Genomic DNA, 19,448 nt, shown 5'->3' on the forward strand with positions numbered 1-19,448 from the left:
AACATCAAATGCCCCATAATCGTTAAACATACCAAAACAAAAATTTTACAAGTTCATTCAAATTTAATTTCCTTACCTAAATGTTTTCCTCCCTTACACATTTTTTCACTTGTCTACTTGGCCAATTTTTCACATATAATTCATTTTGTGTATATTTTTTAGTTTGTGTATCCTACTATTTTCTCTTGTTGCTGTTTCTGACATGTGTAGACCCTCTATTTTAGGTACACACACCTTGAAAAAAGCTCCCAAGTGGAGTGAAACGCGTTGGTAGATTGCCTGTGGCTGACTGCTTAAATTCCATCCGGTTACCCCCCATATCGCGGAACGACTGTTCAAGCCTCTGAAGAGCATCTGTGCTGGACTCTATCCCTGGGACTTCCATCTACCCAGAGGTACCCCTAACTTTCCATTTGCCTACAACACTGCAGGGGGTTCTGCATCCTCCACAAATGCTGCCATTGGGGTACTCTACATCTATCTACACAGCACTACAATAGTGAGGCCAAATAAGAGACAGACAATTACCTCAACAAATTTTAAACCAGCTGGTTCATTCAATACGGTACCTTTCCTTGATCTATTTTTCAACTATTTTTGTTGGCCGAAGTATTGGCTATATATTAATGTGGAGTTTATATGTGTTTTTTTTCTTTTTTTTTAAATCATTTTTAATAAATACTACCGTTAAATTATCCGTACCCCAGGGATCTGTACTTGGACCAGTGCTTTTTAATATCTTTATTGGTGATATTGCAAATGGAATTGAGGGTAAAATGTGCCTTTTTGCAGATGACACAAAGGTATGCAACAGGGTAGACACACCAGGAGGGGTAATACAAAAGATTAATGATCTAGGTAGATTAGAGGAATGGTCAAGAGCATGGCAACTATAGTTTAATGCCAAAAAATGCAAAATCATGCACTTGGGTTGCAAAAATCCAAAGACTAAATATAGTATACTGTAAATGGCACTATAATGGAAACTACTGAGAGGGATCTAGGTGTCACTATTTCAGGGGACTTAAAGGCAGGTAGGCAATGTAACAAAGCAATGTAGAAGGCAAGTCAAATGCTTGGTTGCATAGGGAGAGGTATCAGCAGTAGAAAGAAAGAAGTAATAATGCCACTGTATAGGTCATTGGTACGACCTCATCTAGAGTACTGAGTTCAGTTCTGGAGGCCAAATCTCCAGAAGGATATAAATACATTAGAGACTATACAAAGAAGGGCAACTAAAATGGTGCATGGCCTACATCACAAAACATACCAGGAAAGACTAAAATATCTTAATATGCAGAGAAGGGAAAGGTGGGACATGATAGAAACTTTCAAATATATCAAGGGTTTTAACAAAGTACAGGTGGGAGACATTCTTAACAGGAAGAGGTGCAACAGAACACGAGGACATGCGCTGAAATTAGAGGGAGGAAGATTCAGGGGAAATGTGAGGAAGAATTACTTCACAGAAAGAGTAGTAGATAAGTGGAATAGCCTCCCATCAGAGGTGGTAGAGGCAAATACAGTAGTACAATTTAAACATGCTTGGGATAGGCATATTGATATCCTTACAAAAAAATAAGGATCAAATATGGTTTGAGGTCACATGTTTAAAAAAGGGGCAGACTAGATGGGCCAAGTGGTTCTTATCTGCCGTCAAATTCTATGTTTCATTATAGGTACTGGCAATGTTCATTTATTTCTTACTTTATTAGTGCAGTCACTTTCTTCTTTTCCTCTATTTTATGTACAATGCATTTAAAGTTATAATGTAATACTGCCATTATAACAATTACAAGTGTGCCCTCAAAAAAGTGAGTCCTTTCCTATACAACTCTCTTTATGAATAGGTCATGAAGGAGATGCACAATTAACTTCTGTACTCATGTCCACATTGCAGTCGCCATTGCAGTCCACCAGTCCCTTATTTGATTTCTATTGTCATATCCCACACTTCAAGCTCCTAGCTGGCTTTAGAAACTAACATCATATTCAGACTTCTTAAGTTTGCATTCGCACAGCAACTAAAGGTGCAGTTCAGTTTTCCTGAATTACAAACTTACCAAACTTAGGGGATCCGAACTAAATCGAGTCACACTTGGGAATCACTTATGGGTTCCGAGATATGACAAGTTCTGTCTGATTATGGTATAGCAGATCAACCGCATCTAGATCGACAGCTACGGAAGCTAGACGCCAGTGTTAGAGCAACAGGAGCGTGGTCGTCAGTCATGTGGTCGACATGAATTTTTCACATTTTTTTGGTGCCGAATGTCACGGGTCCATGTGGATACTGTATGGAAGTAATTCCGGTTGACACGCAAAACTGCGAAATTCGCATGAATATCCATGCATGCATGTGAATGAATGTTTAGCATAAACATCCATTCGCAGCCTTGCGTGCAGTAACAAAATCACTGACCATCAAATGATTTTGCAGGCGCTCACAGATGTAAGAAAACTCTGTGGTGTCTTACATTTGCGGTCATCCTGTATGGGAAGCAGACGGGCAGCTGATGTCAGCTGTCCACCCCCTGCGTCATGGGAGCATTTACATGGGAACTCCCAGGGTTTTCATGGGGACGCCTATGAAATGCTGGGGGTTCCCATGGGCGTAGGCCCTCGCCACCACCCCACTCCCGCACTGCTAGGTGCAAACGGTATGGCGCACAAGCAGTTTGGCATATCCAAAACAGAGAAAATGGTGAAACAGAAAATGTCTCAGCGCTGATGGTCAGCAAATGGGGATACTAACATGTGGTGACCCCTCACCACAGAGAAACATAAATGGATAGGATAATGTGTATAGAACACACAACAATATGATTTGTTGTATTCCCTCCTGCGAGCCAGATATATTATATAACGGAAAGGAACATTCCTTTTTTACTGAGAAAGGTCCTCTTCTCCGCTATTTGGGATATAGACCAGATGAATACGTAATGCACCTTCCCTTCACCAAATTTCTTAATATAAGAAAAGAGGTACCATACGTCCCTTATAGGGAATGGCGTCTCCTCTTCTCCGAATATGTCAATTTCTCAATCACACCAAAGGTACCAGAACGCTCCTCTACTCCAAAGAAGTTCACCAGGTCTCAGAGATATATATGGAGACACAATGGAACCGCATATGGTGTAATACAATTTATTTACAAAACCGCATACGGGTAACATGGGTTGGGAGATACAATAAAAACATGCACAATGGTTTAAAAGATGATCTGCCACATAGGGATAAAGTCAGAACAATTACCAGAGCCGGTGGAGAACAAGTTGGACCAAGTTCTCAAAAGCGCTTATGGAAAGAAAGTCCCGGAAACCCTCAGATATAAGACTCAAACCAGCGGTCCCAGCAAGTGCTCCAACCCCTGTGGATATCTGCAAAAGGTCCTGTTTGCATATGGCATATCCACTTGTGCCATGCACAGTTGCTCACCATTGCTCCCCTGTGCAAAAACGCAGGGGAGCATGCAGACTAGAATGAGGGCCTATATGTTCACATTGTCCCCTCGCTACGCTCGCCGTGCTTCGGGTAGGGTGCCCCACTATGCTTGTCACATGATTATAATATCACTCTGTGTCTACTTGGATAGTAAACTATGAACTTATTCGACCTGTGACATTCGGCACCAAAAAAACTTGGAAAACTCATGTCGACCATGTGACCGCCGACCACGCTCCCGTCTCTCTAACGCTGGCATCTAACTTCCACTACTGTCAATCTAGATATGGTGGACTATCTTTAGGCATCTAACTAGATGGGTTCGACTTAGAACAGTTGACGGCTCTGCGATGTCTACATCGAGCATGTATGGTCGACTACGCTGTTTCAGGTTTGTTGCCAGTTCAGAACTCAGATTTAAAAAAGTAAACTTGTGTTTTGAATTGCATTTATACCGGTCCAAATTACATTATTTAGCCATTTTATTATTTTGATTATCGATTTTTAGCAATATAAAGTTAATTCAGAATAAACCAAAAATTTAATTTGAACCAGTTGCTCAAAATGGAAATATGGAATTGGGGGGTATGGAAAACTGAATAGGATACTCGCAGAGCCGGCACCACCACTAGGCAGCTTTAGGCATTTGCCTGGGGCGCCAGCCACTGGAGGTCCCCAGGCACTACCTAAAATTTCTCTCTGAGGAAGCCACTGAGGCTTACAGCAGGCGGGGAAACGTGTGAGAGCTCTAAAAACATCCATCTCCTATATACTTAGGATTTACATCTTATACCTGAAGAAGTTTTCTACTGGTGTTTACTCTGTGCCCACTCCAGATAAAGTTGCCCAGCAAAGACATTCAGCATCAGCAACTGGGAGGCACCAAAAGATTACCAAGATACTTTACTTATTGTCTGGCCAGACATGAACATAATGATCCTACAAGGTAACCTTTTAGCATGCTACTAACATCTATATGCATATACCTGCTTACTACCGTCACTAATAAGATGAATATGTCATCATGACGATACAGGACTGTTCATTAATACTGTTTGCTCCAATACAGACTAATCCACTAACATCTGTCTTGCTCAAGCCTGTAATAATTGCCATAGTAAGAAAACTACTAATCACCAACTTTGTACGGTTTTTTTTTACCCAAAGGGTTATCAATTATATGTATTGTGATTATCCTTTTTTAATATACATGTTGAGTATCCCTTATCCAAAGTGCTCGGGACCAGAAGAATTTTGGATAACGGATTATTCCGTATTTTTGAGAATATTTTTATATTTCAATGATGTATCTTGAGGTATCTTGCATTTATGTTGTGTAAACACCAAACACATGAAATACAGATGGAGCGTGTCCCATCTTTGGCACTGGTGAGCGCCGGCAATAGAGACTGGGACGCGCGTGCGTCTCACACGCAGGTGCGTCCCAGTTTCCTGTCGGCGGGGGGACGAGAACCCTGTCCGTCTCCACTTCAGGGAGACGGACAGGGTTAGGGGGGGGGGGGGTGCGGCAAGGTGGCGGGGACCCGGGGTGACTGTCGGCGAGGCGGCGGGGACCCAGGGGGAGCCCCATTGTAAGGGAACGCATCTCGTGCGCGCGAGTCCTCTTACGGCGGCCGTCGGGGCGTCCCCTTAGGGCGGCTTGACCCTTAGCAAACTCAATGTGTTCAGAATTAAACCTCTATCTTCTTCTTATGGAACTTACTACTGAAAATAGATGGACAAAGCTGCTTTGTTTTATCACTGTTTATGGGAATCTAGGAAATTAAATATTTTTGGAATAAACTTATACAATATGTTAATTCTAGATTCAAAGTATATGTGTATCTTGACCCATTAGACTGCCCATGTGTCAATTTCTGTAATTGGAATCTAGGTACTCTGAAACATCACCTAACACCTCTTTTGACGATATCATTTACTATTGCAAAAAAGATAGTACTAACACACTTGATATCTCATTCATCACACTCCTTAGCTGAAATAATGTACTGTACATAGGAAAATGCTCCAATTATTGTATTTTGACCATAAATCTGCAACTACCCACATTGAGAATGGCATAATTAAATTCTATAATACCTGGGGTTTATATACTGACACACTAGATCAATCTACCCAACGTCATATTTTCTGCATATTTAATACTGAGTGGGCTCTTCATAGGAACCTACTCACGTCCTCTAAATAATGCCTAATGTTCCTTTTTGCTATTGATCTTTGTCGGACTATAGAGAACCCTTATACCTCCCTCCCCCCCTTTCCCCCACCCACCCTTCCTTCATGTATTTTCCCCTCTTATAGATGTTGTTAAGTATTGACTATTGCTATGGTTGGTATGTGTGGCTACAACTTCATATTTAAAATTTACAAAAGAGGAAACGTTTTATTTTATTTATATTTTTATTTTTCATTTTTACAGTTTTATACCTTTTCGAAGAAGAGAGTGCCTCCTCTGTGTTCTTCTGTTTGCTCTAGCTTCTCCTCTCTCGAATTAAGGCACAATTCTGCCATGTACTTCCTCTGACTTAATGTTATCTATAGTCAATATTTTTTAAATCTCTTTGAACTAATTTTATTGCCTAGTTGTGCGAGACTAGAATATTTCTTGTTATGTCGTCTTTAATGTCAAACACATCCTGTACCATGTAATCATTGATTAGGTGCTTTGAAAAACTTTTAAGAAATTTTTTTAACAAAAAAAGTTATCCAACCTATGTGTCCATCAACCTCTTCCCCATATCGGTTTAATTTCACCATTCCTTAATGTCTCACATGTCTGCCGTGTTCATCTTACTTCCTCCTTGCCTCACTTCCCCCATTGCACCTCTTTTATAAGTCTCTGTCCCTCTTTAACCCTGGACTTTTCATTCCCTCCTGATATCTTTCACACCTTGTTCTCACTCCCTTTTTCTCCCTCTATTAGACCTATAGACCTACACCTCTCCTCTATTCCCTCTTTTGCATTTTGTATCTCCCACACCAATAAACTAATAAAAACATAAGAGAATTGCTTTTCAACAAAGAAACCTATAAATGGTTGGGAGATCATTCAGTGTCCACTGTCAGGCGTCTGTGTCTGCTGGTGCAACTGATATTCCTAAAATTTAGTTCATCTGAATCACAGAGGAAAAATACTCTACATCTCAGTTATAAATTGTTTGTTGATCAAAAATACTAATTCTAAAATACTAGCTATTCTCCTGCATGGCATTACACTTAAGTCAGTGGCGTATTTTACCAAAGGGCTGCAGCCCCACAAGTAAGATCCACCAGCCTCAGGGACTGTGGCCAGACATACAGTCCCAGGGGCAGGTGTTTTCTAACCCTGTGTCTGCCATTTCATACTGCGATACCAGAAGGAGGGCTTCCCATTAGCCCTATCTGGCTTCTATGGACTGCAACTAATGCAGTTCATAGAAGCCAGCTTGCTCAGCAATGCCAGCAATGCCTGTCCTAAGCCCCATTGCTGTCAGGCCAATGTCCCACCTCGCAGTGACATCAGCAATCAATCACCAGGAGTTCAGGGACTGCAGCAAAAATGTCCTGAAATGACGCAAATGGGGGTTCGGGCTGCAAAGCCACGCCCCTCCAATAAGGCAATGCCTACTCCCTGTGCATAGATATTTGACTTCCATGCCCTGGGCCAAATGTAATTAGGTGCAAGAGCAGCATAAAATTTTCAGTAGCAAGGTACTTATACAACATGTGCGAACCTATGACCTTATTTCAGTCCATTCGTACAACCCCTTCTTATACATGGCATCCGATGTTTCACATCTGCATGTTGGGCGTTCTCATGCAAATGGGCCCATGACACAGGGGGGGGGGGGAGCTGACATTTGGTTATCTTCCCTCAGAATGTGCACACAGACGTAAGGTTGCTCTGAGCAACCTTAGATATGCGTGCACGTTCCACATCAATGATGTGGGTGTTCCCCAGCAGGCTGCAAATTGATGTTTATGTAAAACATCCATTCGCGTGTAGTACGACCGTACACGCCGTGCGAATGATGGGCTGGCGTAACACCATTCCCCAGACGGGATCTGGTTGACATCCGAGCGAATCAACCAGAATAACCCCCCTAGTAGGAATGAATGTAATTCTATTCATGCAGTTTCCTGAAAACATCCACCCTAGATATAATTTCAGTTGTCCATAGCATTGAAGATTACAAGATGCTCTTATTCTTTGCCAAAACAGGGGGAAAGAGGCCCATGCAGTATCTGCCATTGGGCCTATGATGCTGACAAGCACCAAATTTGAGCTACTGTATATGAAACACCATTTATAGCCTTATGTGTCAATCACAGCTTCATGCTCATTAGTTGTCAGGACACAACAACTTCCATCAGAAACCAAATGCCCACCTGACATTCACTGGTGAAGATGATACAGATCACATTGATTTACAGTTTAGTAGGAGTTTTTTTTAATACTAAAGCTGTGGCTGCTTGGTGTGTGCTGTGGCTTAAGGTGCCCATACACTAGTAAGATTTATCTTCAGATCTGGCTGGTTGGAACAAAAACATGGTTATGGATGAGTGACAGTTTGTTAGTTTCCCAGCATTTCCAAGCAAATGGTCAACTGTCATTTGCTCTCATCCATAACCATGTTTTAGATACAACCAGCCAGATCTGAAGATAAATCTGCATGTGTATGGCCACATTTACTGTATCAGTGCAAGGCTGCATCAGTGGATTGTGACATCACAGATCACTGGCTGCCCTCTCAGGCCCCCGGTCAGTTAGGACAGTAAGGCAGTTAGCGCTGGACAGCGGAGGGGACCCTCCCCTATTGTCTGCCAAAAATGGATAAAAAATGCCTAACCTTGTTTATCGGACTTCTACAGTTTGTGAATTTGGTCCTGTTGGTGCTAACGTGAGTTAAATAATCCTAATGATTCACTACCTCTACCTTACTACTTTATAATATAACATGTTAGATTATCCCTGTGTCATACTATATGTATTTACAGTAGATGATCATTCCTTGTGTGGTGCCAAATTCCATATATCTAATACTAAGGTGCTATGGTTATACGTGTTACAGTATGTGGACATCTTACCACCTTATTGGATTTCTAAGTTACTTATACTGAATATTGTTATTTATTTTTAGAATATTTGAAGATGTCATCATTTGGATTATAACGTTGCTGACATGGTGTGTTGGTAAGTTGTGGTTCATTCTATTATAATCACCTCAAAGCATTATACTGTATTATGTATAGTGTGGGCAGACTATATTCATATACAGGAGTATACTTACTAAAGGACGATTTTGGCTGATTTTAATCGATTCCAGATTATTATTATGTTGTGTCATTTTAGCTGTATAGCATATAGGCCCTTATTCTGATCGGTGCGGCCCGATCAGAAATATGCGGTGATGTCCGTCTTGGCGAATCCCCGCCTTCCATACGGATCGCCACCTCCGTCCGTATGCGGATATGTGGCGGTCCGCATGAATGTGGACGGGGATACGCCTCCTCCATGGTGGGAGCAGCCCCTGCATTCGATGGTCGCCGAACATCGAATGCAGGGCCGCACGCTCCACCAGGTCCCGCAACACAAGACCACACGGACACTTGTCCGTGTGAAATCTTGTATGGGGGCGGGCAGCTGACATCCGGCGATGTCAGATGCCCGCCCCGTACCCACGCGTCACGGCCTCATTACCATGCATACGCCCCGCGTTTGCAATGGAACGCCCATGAAACGCGGGGCGTATGCATAGGGTAATGAGGATAAGTAGCCCCTCACGCCCCTCTACGCCCCCTGTGCGGCGTATAAAGAATCCATGCGGCGAAATCGCCTGCACATGCGCAGAGTGACCTCTGCACATGCGCAGACGATAAACATCGGCGGCCCGTACGCAAGCGGGAATATCCGCACCGATCAGAATAAGGGCCATAATTATGTATTTTCCTCCAAGAGCCATTTCTCATAATACAAGGGGCTGGAGGTGTCACAGAAGCTAAAGGTGGCCATAAACCATGTTTTTGTTCCAACCAGCCAGATCTGAAGATAAATCTTACTAGTGTATGGGCACCTTAACACTGTGCATTCAATGTGCTGGCTGTCTGGGAGGAGGACACAACTGCTATTTAAATAAAATTGGTGTCAGTAAACCATACCTCCCAACTTCTTGGCTGCTGGAATAGGGACACTCGCGCGGCGAAGCGGGTGGGACAGCGGGACAGGACCCGAAAATCGGGACTGTCCCGCTGAAATCGTGACACTTGGGAGGTATGACTAAACTCACTTTTAGTAAATCATTGGATCCCACAGCTCTCTCATTTACAGTGTTACACATTCAGCCAGCAAATGATTCCCTTCCCTCAGAACTGTCTGCCCCTAAACATCTCCCCTTTCCCCCAGTAACCCCCAACTGATACCTACTCCAAGCACTGCCTGCCCCAAACCCTCTCCCTACCCCCTGCATTGCACCTTTTGGCTATGTGAGATCAATGCAATGTAAATAATAGCATTATTTGTACTGTAAAATGAGTAAAACTTCCCATGGTGTGTGCGGCATGTGGGGTGGTCTGATGCTATATGGGGAACACAAAAAGCTTAATATATCATGGGACCCAGAAACAGTGGAGTAGGAGACCATTTTCTTAAGGTGTGGGGTCTGTGGGACTCGCAAGTTATTTTGCAAAGTGCGATCACTGCTTAGATAGCGTGAGTATTTCCTATATATCTGTTTTTTATACTAAAATCTAAGCAAGCATGTCCTCTGTTGTTATTTCCTTTTGCCAGGACTTGGACTTGCGGTGCTAATAATGAAAGATCTACTTTCATGGGCAACATCGACCCTGATAATGGTAAAAGCTAACTATCAAATGTACATCCATCCTGTGCCAAGGCCCCCACATCCAAGTAAGTGTCCACTGATAACAGTAACTGCGGTCTTTAATGTCTTTAATGATGAATTTGAAACCACATTTTGCATACCGCACCTCCCAACTGTCTCATTTTCTGCGGGAACATTTTTTGGGGATGTTCACACGTCTATTCGCCCCATACCACGCCTCCTGGCAATGGCTCTCTCTGGCAATGGCTCCATGAGTTTATCCACATCAGGGAGTAGCAGAGAGGCCTTTATAATTACAATAAGCAAGTAGATTGATTAAATGGGGGTGTAAGAAGATGTGCGTCCATGGCAGTTCACTGTATAAGGAAAATAGAAATAACCATACATCTTGGTTTTATTCTGCCATGTACTGTATTGCACAATTTGGCACACCTTGGACGCTTTGTGATTTTTCTAAACATTTGCTTCTCTAATCTATTACTTTATACAAATTCTACTGCTGCAAAAAAATCTACAGATGGGGCAGGCTACATCCTGGCTGGCGGATCGCCAGAACGTCCCCGCTGGCGATCCGCCAGCAGCCTCACCGTCCATCAGACTGAGACGCGCGTGCGTCTCATGCGCACGCGCATCTCAGTCTCCGTCGGCGGAGCGACGGAAACCCTGTCCGTCTCCGCCTCAGGGAGACGGACAGGGTTGGGGGGGGGGGTTGCGGGCAGGCGGCGGGGACCCCGGGTTACCGCCGACAAGCCGGCGGGGACCCGGGGGAGCGGATGGAAACGTCGCCGGAAGGGGACGCGCGCGCCTCTCGTGCGCGCGCGTCCCCTTCTCGCCATCGATATGGCGCTGGCGGGGGGATGGCGGCTGGCGTCGCCAGCGCCATCCCCTGCCAGGATGGGACCTGCTCCATCTGTATTTGCTACAGCTACGGCATGTTTTACATGTTGACAAAAAAATGCCAAGATGCATGTGGGCACATCTTTAAATGACAGGCAATTCGGTACAAGCAGAATCGGAAAGATATAAAACAATAGTTTGCAGTACGGTAGTAAACTCTAGACTGTAAACACATAAAATCCTTCGCAAAACACATATGAAGAAAGGGAGGAGGCAAAGGAGATTTTTACTCATCAGACTTGCAAAACTCCAAACTGATCAGACATATACTGTAACGTGAACAAACATATCTGCTGATGGAGGACTCTCTTGCTAGGTGGTCACTGACCACTCACATAACAACTCACAAATGGCTTTCTCTTGTTATAGTAATAGACTCATTCACTTGTTCAATAGTTATTCACGCAGGACATATATCATGTTATTGCCATATTTACACGTCTAGCTCACTCTCTTGTATATGTTAGTTACTCTGTACTTTCAGTGTATACTTATATCAGACTTCCAACTCTTCTACTCCGTGATTGTGGAGTATGTACTGTGCTCCTCGATACTGGTTTGGTATGGCTCCGCCAGCGAGAGAGACAAATGCAGACTCCAAAAGGTAGTCAGAACTGCAGAGAAGATCATTGGGACGGACCTTCCCTCTGTCCAGGAACTGTACCTTTCTGGAACAAAAAAGCGGGCAACGAAGATTGTCAAGTACCAACTACATCTTGGCCATGGCTTGTTTAATCTGCTGCCATCAGGCAGACGCTACAGGGCTATTCCCAACAGGTCCACCAGAAGCTGTTGACACGTGAAGTCATGAACACCTCACTGTCTAGTCGCACCATAACCATTTGCACATAATCTAACACGATGTCCACTCGGAATCACTTTCTGAATGACTGTACATGTTTCCCCACCTGTTTATATTGCTTATTGTTTATACTGTATGTTGTTTACTTGTTACCACAGCAAAACCGAAAACAAATTCCTAGTATATGCAAGTATACCTGGCCAATAAAGCTGATTCTGATATATTTTCAATAGGCTTCCTATATATTTCTAATACGCTGTCACTGCTCCCTGTATTATTTTTATCTCACACAGCATTACAGCTCTCATACTCTTTTAGCTGATAGTTCTGCTGCAGTCTGGAACATAACATTATTGGGTATCCAGTTGCTCTATGGGGGTGTGGGCCACACGCCCGGTGTCAACTGCTATGGGTTGACAGCAAAATGGCGGCCCCTGCTTAGTGACAAGTGTCGGGAGCTGCATTGTAACATTACGTGCAACATCCTGCTCCTGTCACAGTGTAGGGGCCCAGGAACTGCAGGCACGGCCACAGGGTCAAGGATATCACATTTACTGTTTGTCCTATTTATTGGTTTATTCTCTTTCAGCGGATTTATTTGATCCATACACACATTTCTACAAGCCCATAACAGGACGCCTACCAACCGGACGCAGCACTGAGGTAACAATTACACATTTACTCTGGGATTAAGGGATTGTTCACAGACGAACACACACTCACACATACACACACACACACACACACACACATACACTCTCTCTTCTTATGTTGTGGCTGGCCTCTTGTTATTGAAGCCACATCTCCTGGCATATACTGTTCTTTCCTTCAGTAATACAGGAGCATACGTTACACTTGCCCATCTAATGTTGCATGGAGGCTTGTGATACAGACACAGTTTCTGTCCAACTTATGAGCCCCATATTTATTTTAGGCACCTAATGTGCTTCTCTTTACTCCGTTTTCTACTGTTATAATACACAGGTGTTTCCTCTTTTCAAACATGGGCTTCTCTGGAGGGGCTCTGCAAACTTCCAGGGGCATCTCATGGTTGAATGACACAGAAAATAGAAGCCCTTGGTGTAATATATTGTATTATGTCACTTTTCTAAACGTCAATATGATTCTATACCTAACCTTGCTACAATCCCTAACAGTAAAGGGGTGTACACACGGGACTCAGTCCTAATGATTTTAACTGAGCCCTGTGTGTAATAAAGGTGTAGTTGGCCATCAGTGATTAGACGGATAACTACATCCTGCCAGCCCCAGCTGCGGCCATATACTGTACACAGTGCAGGTGGAGTCTAGTGAAAATACTCTTGATGCACTGTCTACTTGGCCAAGCGATAGTGAAGCTGCTGGGCCGTGCATCGCTGTCACCCACTCTGTACGCATGAGGACACAGCGGGCGATAGCAATGTACGGCCACGTGGACATGTGAGTAATGAGTGCTATTCAGCCTTACCTTTTAGGCCAAAGGTTCTCAAAGTAGGTCCTCACAACCTCAGACAGTGCATGTTTTGCAGGTCTCCTCACAATATAGATAATTAGCTCCACCTGTGGATCTTTTAAAATGTGCCAGTGAGAAATTAGTGCACCTGTCGGGTGACCTGTAAAATGGGAACTGTGTGGGGTCCAGAACCACTGGAATAGACGATTTTGACGATGTAGTCAAAATTGCCTTGAAGAATCACCCCATGTGTACACACCTTCACCCTAACCTTACTACTAACCCTATCTACAATCCTAACCCTAATATCTACCCTAACATTACTACTAACCCTAACATAACTCTAACCTTGTTAGTAACTCTTGCCTTACTACTAAGCCCAAATTCAATCTTAACGCTAACCCCTTACTCTAAGCACAATGCACATGTTGATATTATGACAATATCGGCATTACATATGCACATATACATTACATTAATGATGTTGACATTTTATCATTGAATAAGACAGCCTGATTGGTGACCTTCTGGTATCAACACCATGAATGTTGACATTGGCACTGATGACGTAATGACTGCTTACCTTCGCTAACTCTTGGCACTTCTGGCAATCCCCACAAATCTACACTTTGGCATTAATCTTGAAGTGAACATATTTATATTCCGTCTCCGGTCTATCTACAAAATGTATTTCTGCTTCCAGGTGAATAACAACAACTCTGCCAAAGAACAACTATATATGCTATCCAGGCTTTATACCTATCCCCATGGTCAAACATCTACCTGGGAGGACGGTTGCATTACTGATCTACCAACACTGAAAAAATACCTGCGCCAGGAAAAAGAGAAGGAGGAGATTGCTGAGCAAGGTATGAGGCTTCCACGTGTCCCATCCCACTTCTCTTTATTCCTCATCCATGTTGGGGACATTACTGACCCTTGGGGATTGGCTCTGGTGCTTTTGTTAGTTCCTACCTGCTGGTCCAGGGGGAAGCAACCTCCATAGGGGCCCCTGCAGAACAGCGGCACCATGCACCTAGTACTGACCATGTCACATACCATGTTATATTACCGTGCACTCCCAAAGCATGTAAGAGAAATGGGAGTTTTATACTTATAATAGATAATTTCCTCTAAGTCTATGTAACCCGTATTACAGGGTCCTGGGCAAATATGGGGAGGTCACATGACAATGACCCTGCAATGCTATCCACTGCGCAATCGTACGGTTACATCTTTTGGTAGGGATTGAACACTCACGCTTTAATAGTTTGTGATTATTTTAATTATTTTAATTGTGTTATGCAGTACGCAAATGCAACCCCTTCTGGAATATACGCCTCCTGCAATATCAGTACCAGAAGGCATCGCGCAAGAGATTCCGGCCCACCTACAGACTCTGAACATCAGACTGAAGCTGACCCAGGCAGCAAAGGTAACATCACAGTTGCTATCAGTATTACATGTCTGAGCTGCCGTTCTTATTCCTTCTCTGGTTGAAAGAAAGTTATTTTTAGATGTAAAACATTTAGGCCCTTATTCTGATCTGTGCGGCCAGATCAGAATATGCGGCCAGGACCGTGCAGGCGAATCCCCGCCTTCCATACGGATCGCCACCTCCGTCCGTACGCGGATATGTGGCGGTCCGCATGAAAGTGGACGGGGATACGCCTCCTCCATCTTGGGAGCAGCCCCTGCATTCGATGGTCGCCGAACATCGAATGCAGGGCCGCACGCTCCACCAGCACCCGCCACCCTAGACCACACGGACACTTGTCCGTATGGGGGCGGGCAGCTGACATCCGGCGATGTCAGATGCCCGCCCCCTACACATGCGTCACGGCTTCATTACCATGCATACGCCCTGCGTTTGCATGGGAACGCCCATGAAACGCGGGGCGTATGCATAGGGTAATGAGGCTAAGTAGCCCTTTACGCCCCTCTCCGCCCCCTGTGCGGCGTCTAAAGAATAGGTACGGCGAAACCGCCTGCACATGCGCAGTCGGAAACCATCGGCGGTACGACCGCATGCGGAAAAATCCGCACCGATCAGAATAAGGGCCTTAGTGACGGAGATATTGTCATATGGATAAAGCAGGTTCCTTTACAGAGTAGTGCCCAATCAGCCATTTGTACATATTGGGGCTAATTCAGCTTCAGATGTTGTATTGCTAAAATCCAGCACAAAGTAAGGCCACCCGTCATGGAAAGTCCTGCCCTGTGATCGCAATTAGATTGAGATTGCACCGCAGAAATCACTGTGACCACAGCGATGATGGACCCACATGTACTCACAGCCGGATTGTGAAGGCGGGCCACTGCACATGCGCAGAAGTGTGAAAATGGCCTAATTGCGGTTTTCGCACTTCTGCGAGCTATACCGAATTAGCCCCATTGCACATATTATAATGCCATGATGATGTACTATTCATACAGGTTTTAGGGTGAGTGATGAACAACAGCCCATTTCATAAGGTGATAAAAGTACCCCCTGGCATGCAGTGTAGTCTCACAAATCTGAAGTGCCATTGGCACTGCTACAGAGGCTGCGACCTGTATTCTGCTCCCTGGGGACAGCACCCCTGCACTTCTCTGCCCCTGTGCATGGCTGCGAATGCGTACACAGCCATACACACAAGGAAAATCATTCACTATCCAATGATTTCCCCCCTGCTCAAAACGCTGAGTGAGAAAGGACTCGCTCAGCAGTACAAAGGCCGTGTGGAGAAGGAGGGCGCTGATGACGTCAGCACCCCTCCCATGTGATGGTCGGGGAACGTCCAGAAAACGTTGTCGGGAGGCCCCCAAATGCCCGCAGGGTGTTAATAACCAGACAGACTGCTCGTGCAAAAGCGCACCGCATGCATGCTCAGTATTTCAATTATGGGTTCACCTATGGCACATAGCTATGGAATCAGACCCAACACATCACGGGTGCTAAGAAGCACCTGCATTGTGCCACTGATGGGTCTGATCCGATAGAGTGAACCTGCAGCAGGTTCAATATGTAGGGTCCAACCCGATGTGCACGGGATTTCAAAAATCTCAAACACATCCATCGGCATCGGATGAAATCAGCCCAAATTGTACTAGTGTATGGGGGCCTATCTTTGGTGTACCTAACTATAACACTGTAGTCGTGTGTACCAGTATCATAAAAAAATGAGTAAAGAAGGTGAAGCAGTCACCAATAGTACCACACAGAATAAAGGGAAAACGATATTGGCGCAACTCCCGGGCGAACGATAAAGTGCATACACGAGGAACAATATAGTAATGTATGTTTTGCTGTGCACTGAGTAGGGGCAGCTGTAGTGACGGACACTGAACAATATACAGTAGTTACTGATAGTCAGTGATGTCACCCAGCCCCCCCTTGCACATGCAATCGTTGATAATATAGTCAACATTGACCTGTAGGTACACAAGACAGGAGATGTCATTAATGACCCGCAGGACAGCGCATCATTAACGATACTGAGCGTACACACTGGACAATATGAACAACTTATTGTTAACAATTAGAAGAAAAAAGATTTTGTTCAGCTACAAGAAAAAAATTATTTACAGTCAGAGCAGTCAAGTTTTGGAACTCTCTTCCTGGAGAGGTGGTGTCGGCTGACACAATAAATACATTTAAAACAAGGTTGGATAAACATTTATTGGTTAAAAACATCCATGGGTACAAATAAGAAACACAATCTGTCTTTAAAAGGGATAAACTATTATAAACCTAGGTTGAACTAGATGGACGCAAGTCTTTATTCATCCTTATCTACTATGTAACTATGATATTGTGATTGTTGTTATTGTTAAGGGTATATCATCTAGTTCAGTGGTTCCCAAACTGTGTGCCATGGTACCCTGGGGTGCCGCGGAGCACTTGCAGTGGTGCCTTGAGTTGGTGGTCCAGGACCAATTCAAATTACTTATGGCCAATGTAATTGGCAAAACCTGTGTTAGCGGCTTGCAAACAGAAAATATGTGGACAAATAAAACACAATTTATTTAATTTCATATATTTTTTTCTAAAGTACTCAGTAAGAAAATGTTGGCCTAGGTGTGCCACAAAATAATGTCTGATACTCTAGGGCGCAGAAAATGTTTGGGAACCACTGATCTAGTTACTGTGTATGGAGCTGTAAACTGAGACGCTTAATATCATTTTGGCCAAAATATGGGCCACCAACCGTAACCAGGTGGGCTCCCAACATTGCCGAGGTTCAAGGTGAAGAGAATATTACATCCAGTATTGGGAAAATGATAAGAGTCTGTTCCGTAAGCTCGCAGAGGGCCCGCCCTGCCGAAATAAAGCCGCTGTATCCCCTCGCATGTCCCACAGTGGGAAAAATCATTCAATGCTCGGCGACCATCAAATGATTTCTCCTGGGCTCGCAAATATAGGTCAGTCTCCACTGTCTTATATTTGTGGCTCCAGACCGTAGACAGGCAGGTGGCTGACGTCCTGTAACATTTGGCACCCTGCGTCACGGCCAGATTTACATGGGAATGATTATGCGCAGGACACTAACATCGGTCCCCAGTGCGAACATGCGGGGGACCGATGTAATTAGAATGAGGGCCTATATGAGGGAGGATAATTATATGAGGATGTAAAACAGAAACAAATGATCAGAGAGAAAAAGATAATGACATAAAGAGGAAAGATGTGTATTATATAGTAATGTCATCTGTTTTCCAACAGATCTACTGTATTATTAGAAAAAGGACACAGGCAGCTATGGAGGTGGATATATCACTACCTGTCACCGAGGAAGTAGCCCGAGGATTTATCAGGACAGGACACACAGCAGCAGCATTTCTATGTCACCCAGGACTGCACAAACAACAACTTGTGAGGGGTTTCGTCGTCTGGCTGTGCATATGCCAGTAGGTGACAATGACATAAAGGACACTGCAATTGTGCTACAATAAAGTACAATACTGTGGCTTTTGTTCGTAATGAACAAATGCCACAGTAATGTTCTTTAGTGGAGCACAACTGCAGTGCCCAATGTATCAGAACAGTACACACAGTAACATTCTATGTCACCCAGGATTGTACGAACAACATCTTGTGAGGGGTTTCATCTGGCTGTGCATGTGCCATTAGGTGCCAGTGACATATAGGGCGCTGCAGTTGTGCTCCAGTAAGTACAATACTGTGGCTTTTGTTCGTAATGAACAAATGCCACAGTAATGTTCTTTAGTGGAGCACAACTGCAGCGCCCAGTATGATGGCACCTGCCCATCCTCACCTGCCCCTAATGAAGAGCACTATCCTGTAAATGCTGCTGTGAATAACAACTATCCTGCCATCAACACCAATCCTATGATCCTCAAATGTCCTGTGAATAACATCTTTCGCTATATTTCCATCTTATTTGCTTTACTAATAAATACAGTTCTGGGATATGATCGTCTCTTTCATTGTTATTGCCAAAGCCGGATTAAAACCTAGTGAAAATACCAATTGCTGCAGCCACCATCCCAAGATAGCATGGAGCTGTGTGAGGGCTAGTGAATCCTCCCAGTGTGTGACATGATCATGTGTGAGTGAGACAGTGTAACAGTGCGCCCTGGTGGTTGAAAGAGGAGGGGGGGGGGGGGGGGGTCTGTGAGCGGAGCCTCGTCAGGTGTATGCTGGCAGGCTGTAACAGGCCCAAACATCCTGTTTATAGCAGTGCTGTGGGCCTATTTTAATGGAAGAGCCTGGAGCTGTAGATCACCTGGCTCTAATAGGAAGATAATACCCTGCTGTATGCTGTTCAATTCCTGCGCTGTGCATTCTGGGGGGGGGGGCGGCATATTGGTATGGAAGAGGCACATAACGGTGCATACAAATGGTGATGTAGTGATACAGGCACAGAGGAAGACTACTCGGAGGCCGTGTGGGCAGAGATAACCGACAATAACAAAAAACCTAATAACAGAATTTTAATAGGGGTATGCTATAGACCACCGAACATAAACGAAGGGGACGAGTCTCTTCTTTTAAACCAAATCAAAC

The 19,448-nt window shown here is 44.2% G+C and overlaps 1 protein-coding gene across 1 annotated transcript; it reads left to right on the forward strand.

The window, feature by feature from the left end:
• Nucleotides 1-407: 407 nt before the first annotated feature.
• LOC146007012 (uncharacterized) lies at nucleotides 408-18,853 on the forward strand. Its single transcript, XM_083145415.1, has 8 exons — nucleotides 408-565; nucleotides 4,281-4,390; nucleotides 8,586-8,638; nucleotides 10,232-10,351; nucleotides 12,575-12,648; nucleotides 14,142-14,307; nucleotides 14,747-14,873; nucleotides 18,144-18,853. The coding sequence occupies exons 4-7, from the start codon at nucleotides 10,255-10,257 to the stop codon at nucleotides 14,839-14,841; spliced, it is 432 nt and encodes a 143-aa protein (XP_083001541.1). The 5' UTR covers nucleotides 408-565; nucleotides 4,281-4,390; nucleotides 8,586-8,638; nucleotides 10,232-10,254; the 3' UTR covers nucleotides 14,842-14,873; nucleotides 18,144-18,853.
• Nucleotides 18,854-19,448: the final 595 nt, after the last annotated feature.

This window comes from Crinia signifera, chromosome 6 (genome assembly GCF_055691185.1).
Source record: "Crinia signifera chromosome 6, ASM5569118v1, whole genome shotgun sequence".
Lineage (NCBI taxonomy): Eukaryota > Metazoa > Chordata > Amphibia > Anura > Myobatrachidae > Crinia > Crinia signifera.

What these genes read in the sequence shown, in the direction of transcription:
- LOC146007012 (XM_083145415.1), top strand. Translation starts at nt 10,255, where the DNA reads ATGAAAGATCTACTTTCATGGGCAACATCGACCCTGATAATGGTAAAA. An exon ending in GCCAAGGCCCCCACATCCAA is followed by an intron (nt 10,352 to 12,574) that starts GTAAGTGTCCAC and finishes ATTCTCTTTCAG; the next exon opens with CGGATTTATTTGATCCATAC. An exon ending in GGAGGAGATTGCTGAGCAAG is followed by an intron (nt 14,308 to 14,746) that starts GTATGAGGCTTC and finishes TGTGTTATGCAG; the next exon opens with TACGCAAATGCAACCCCTTC.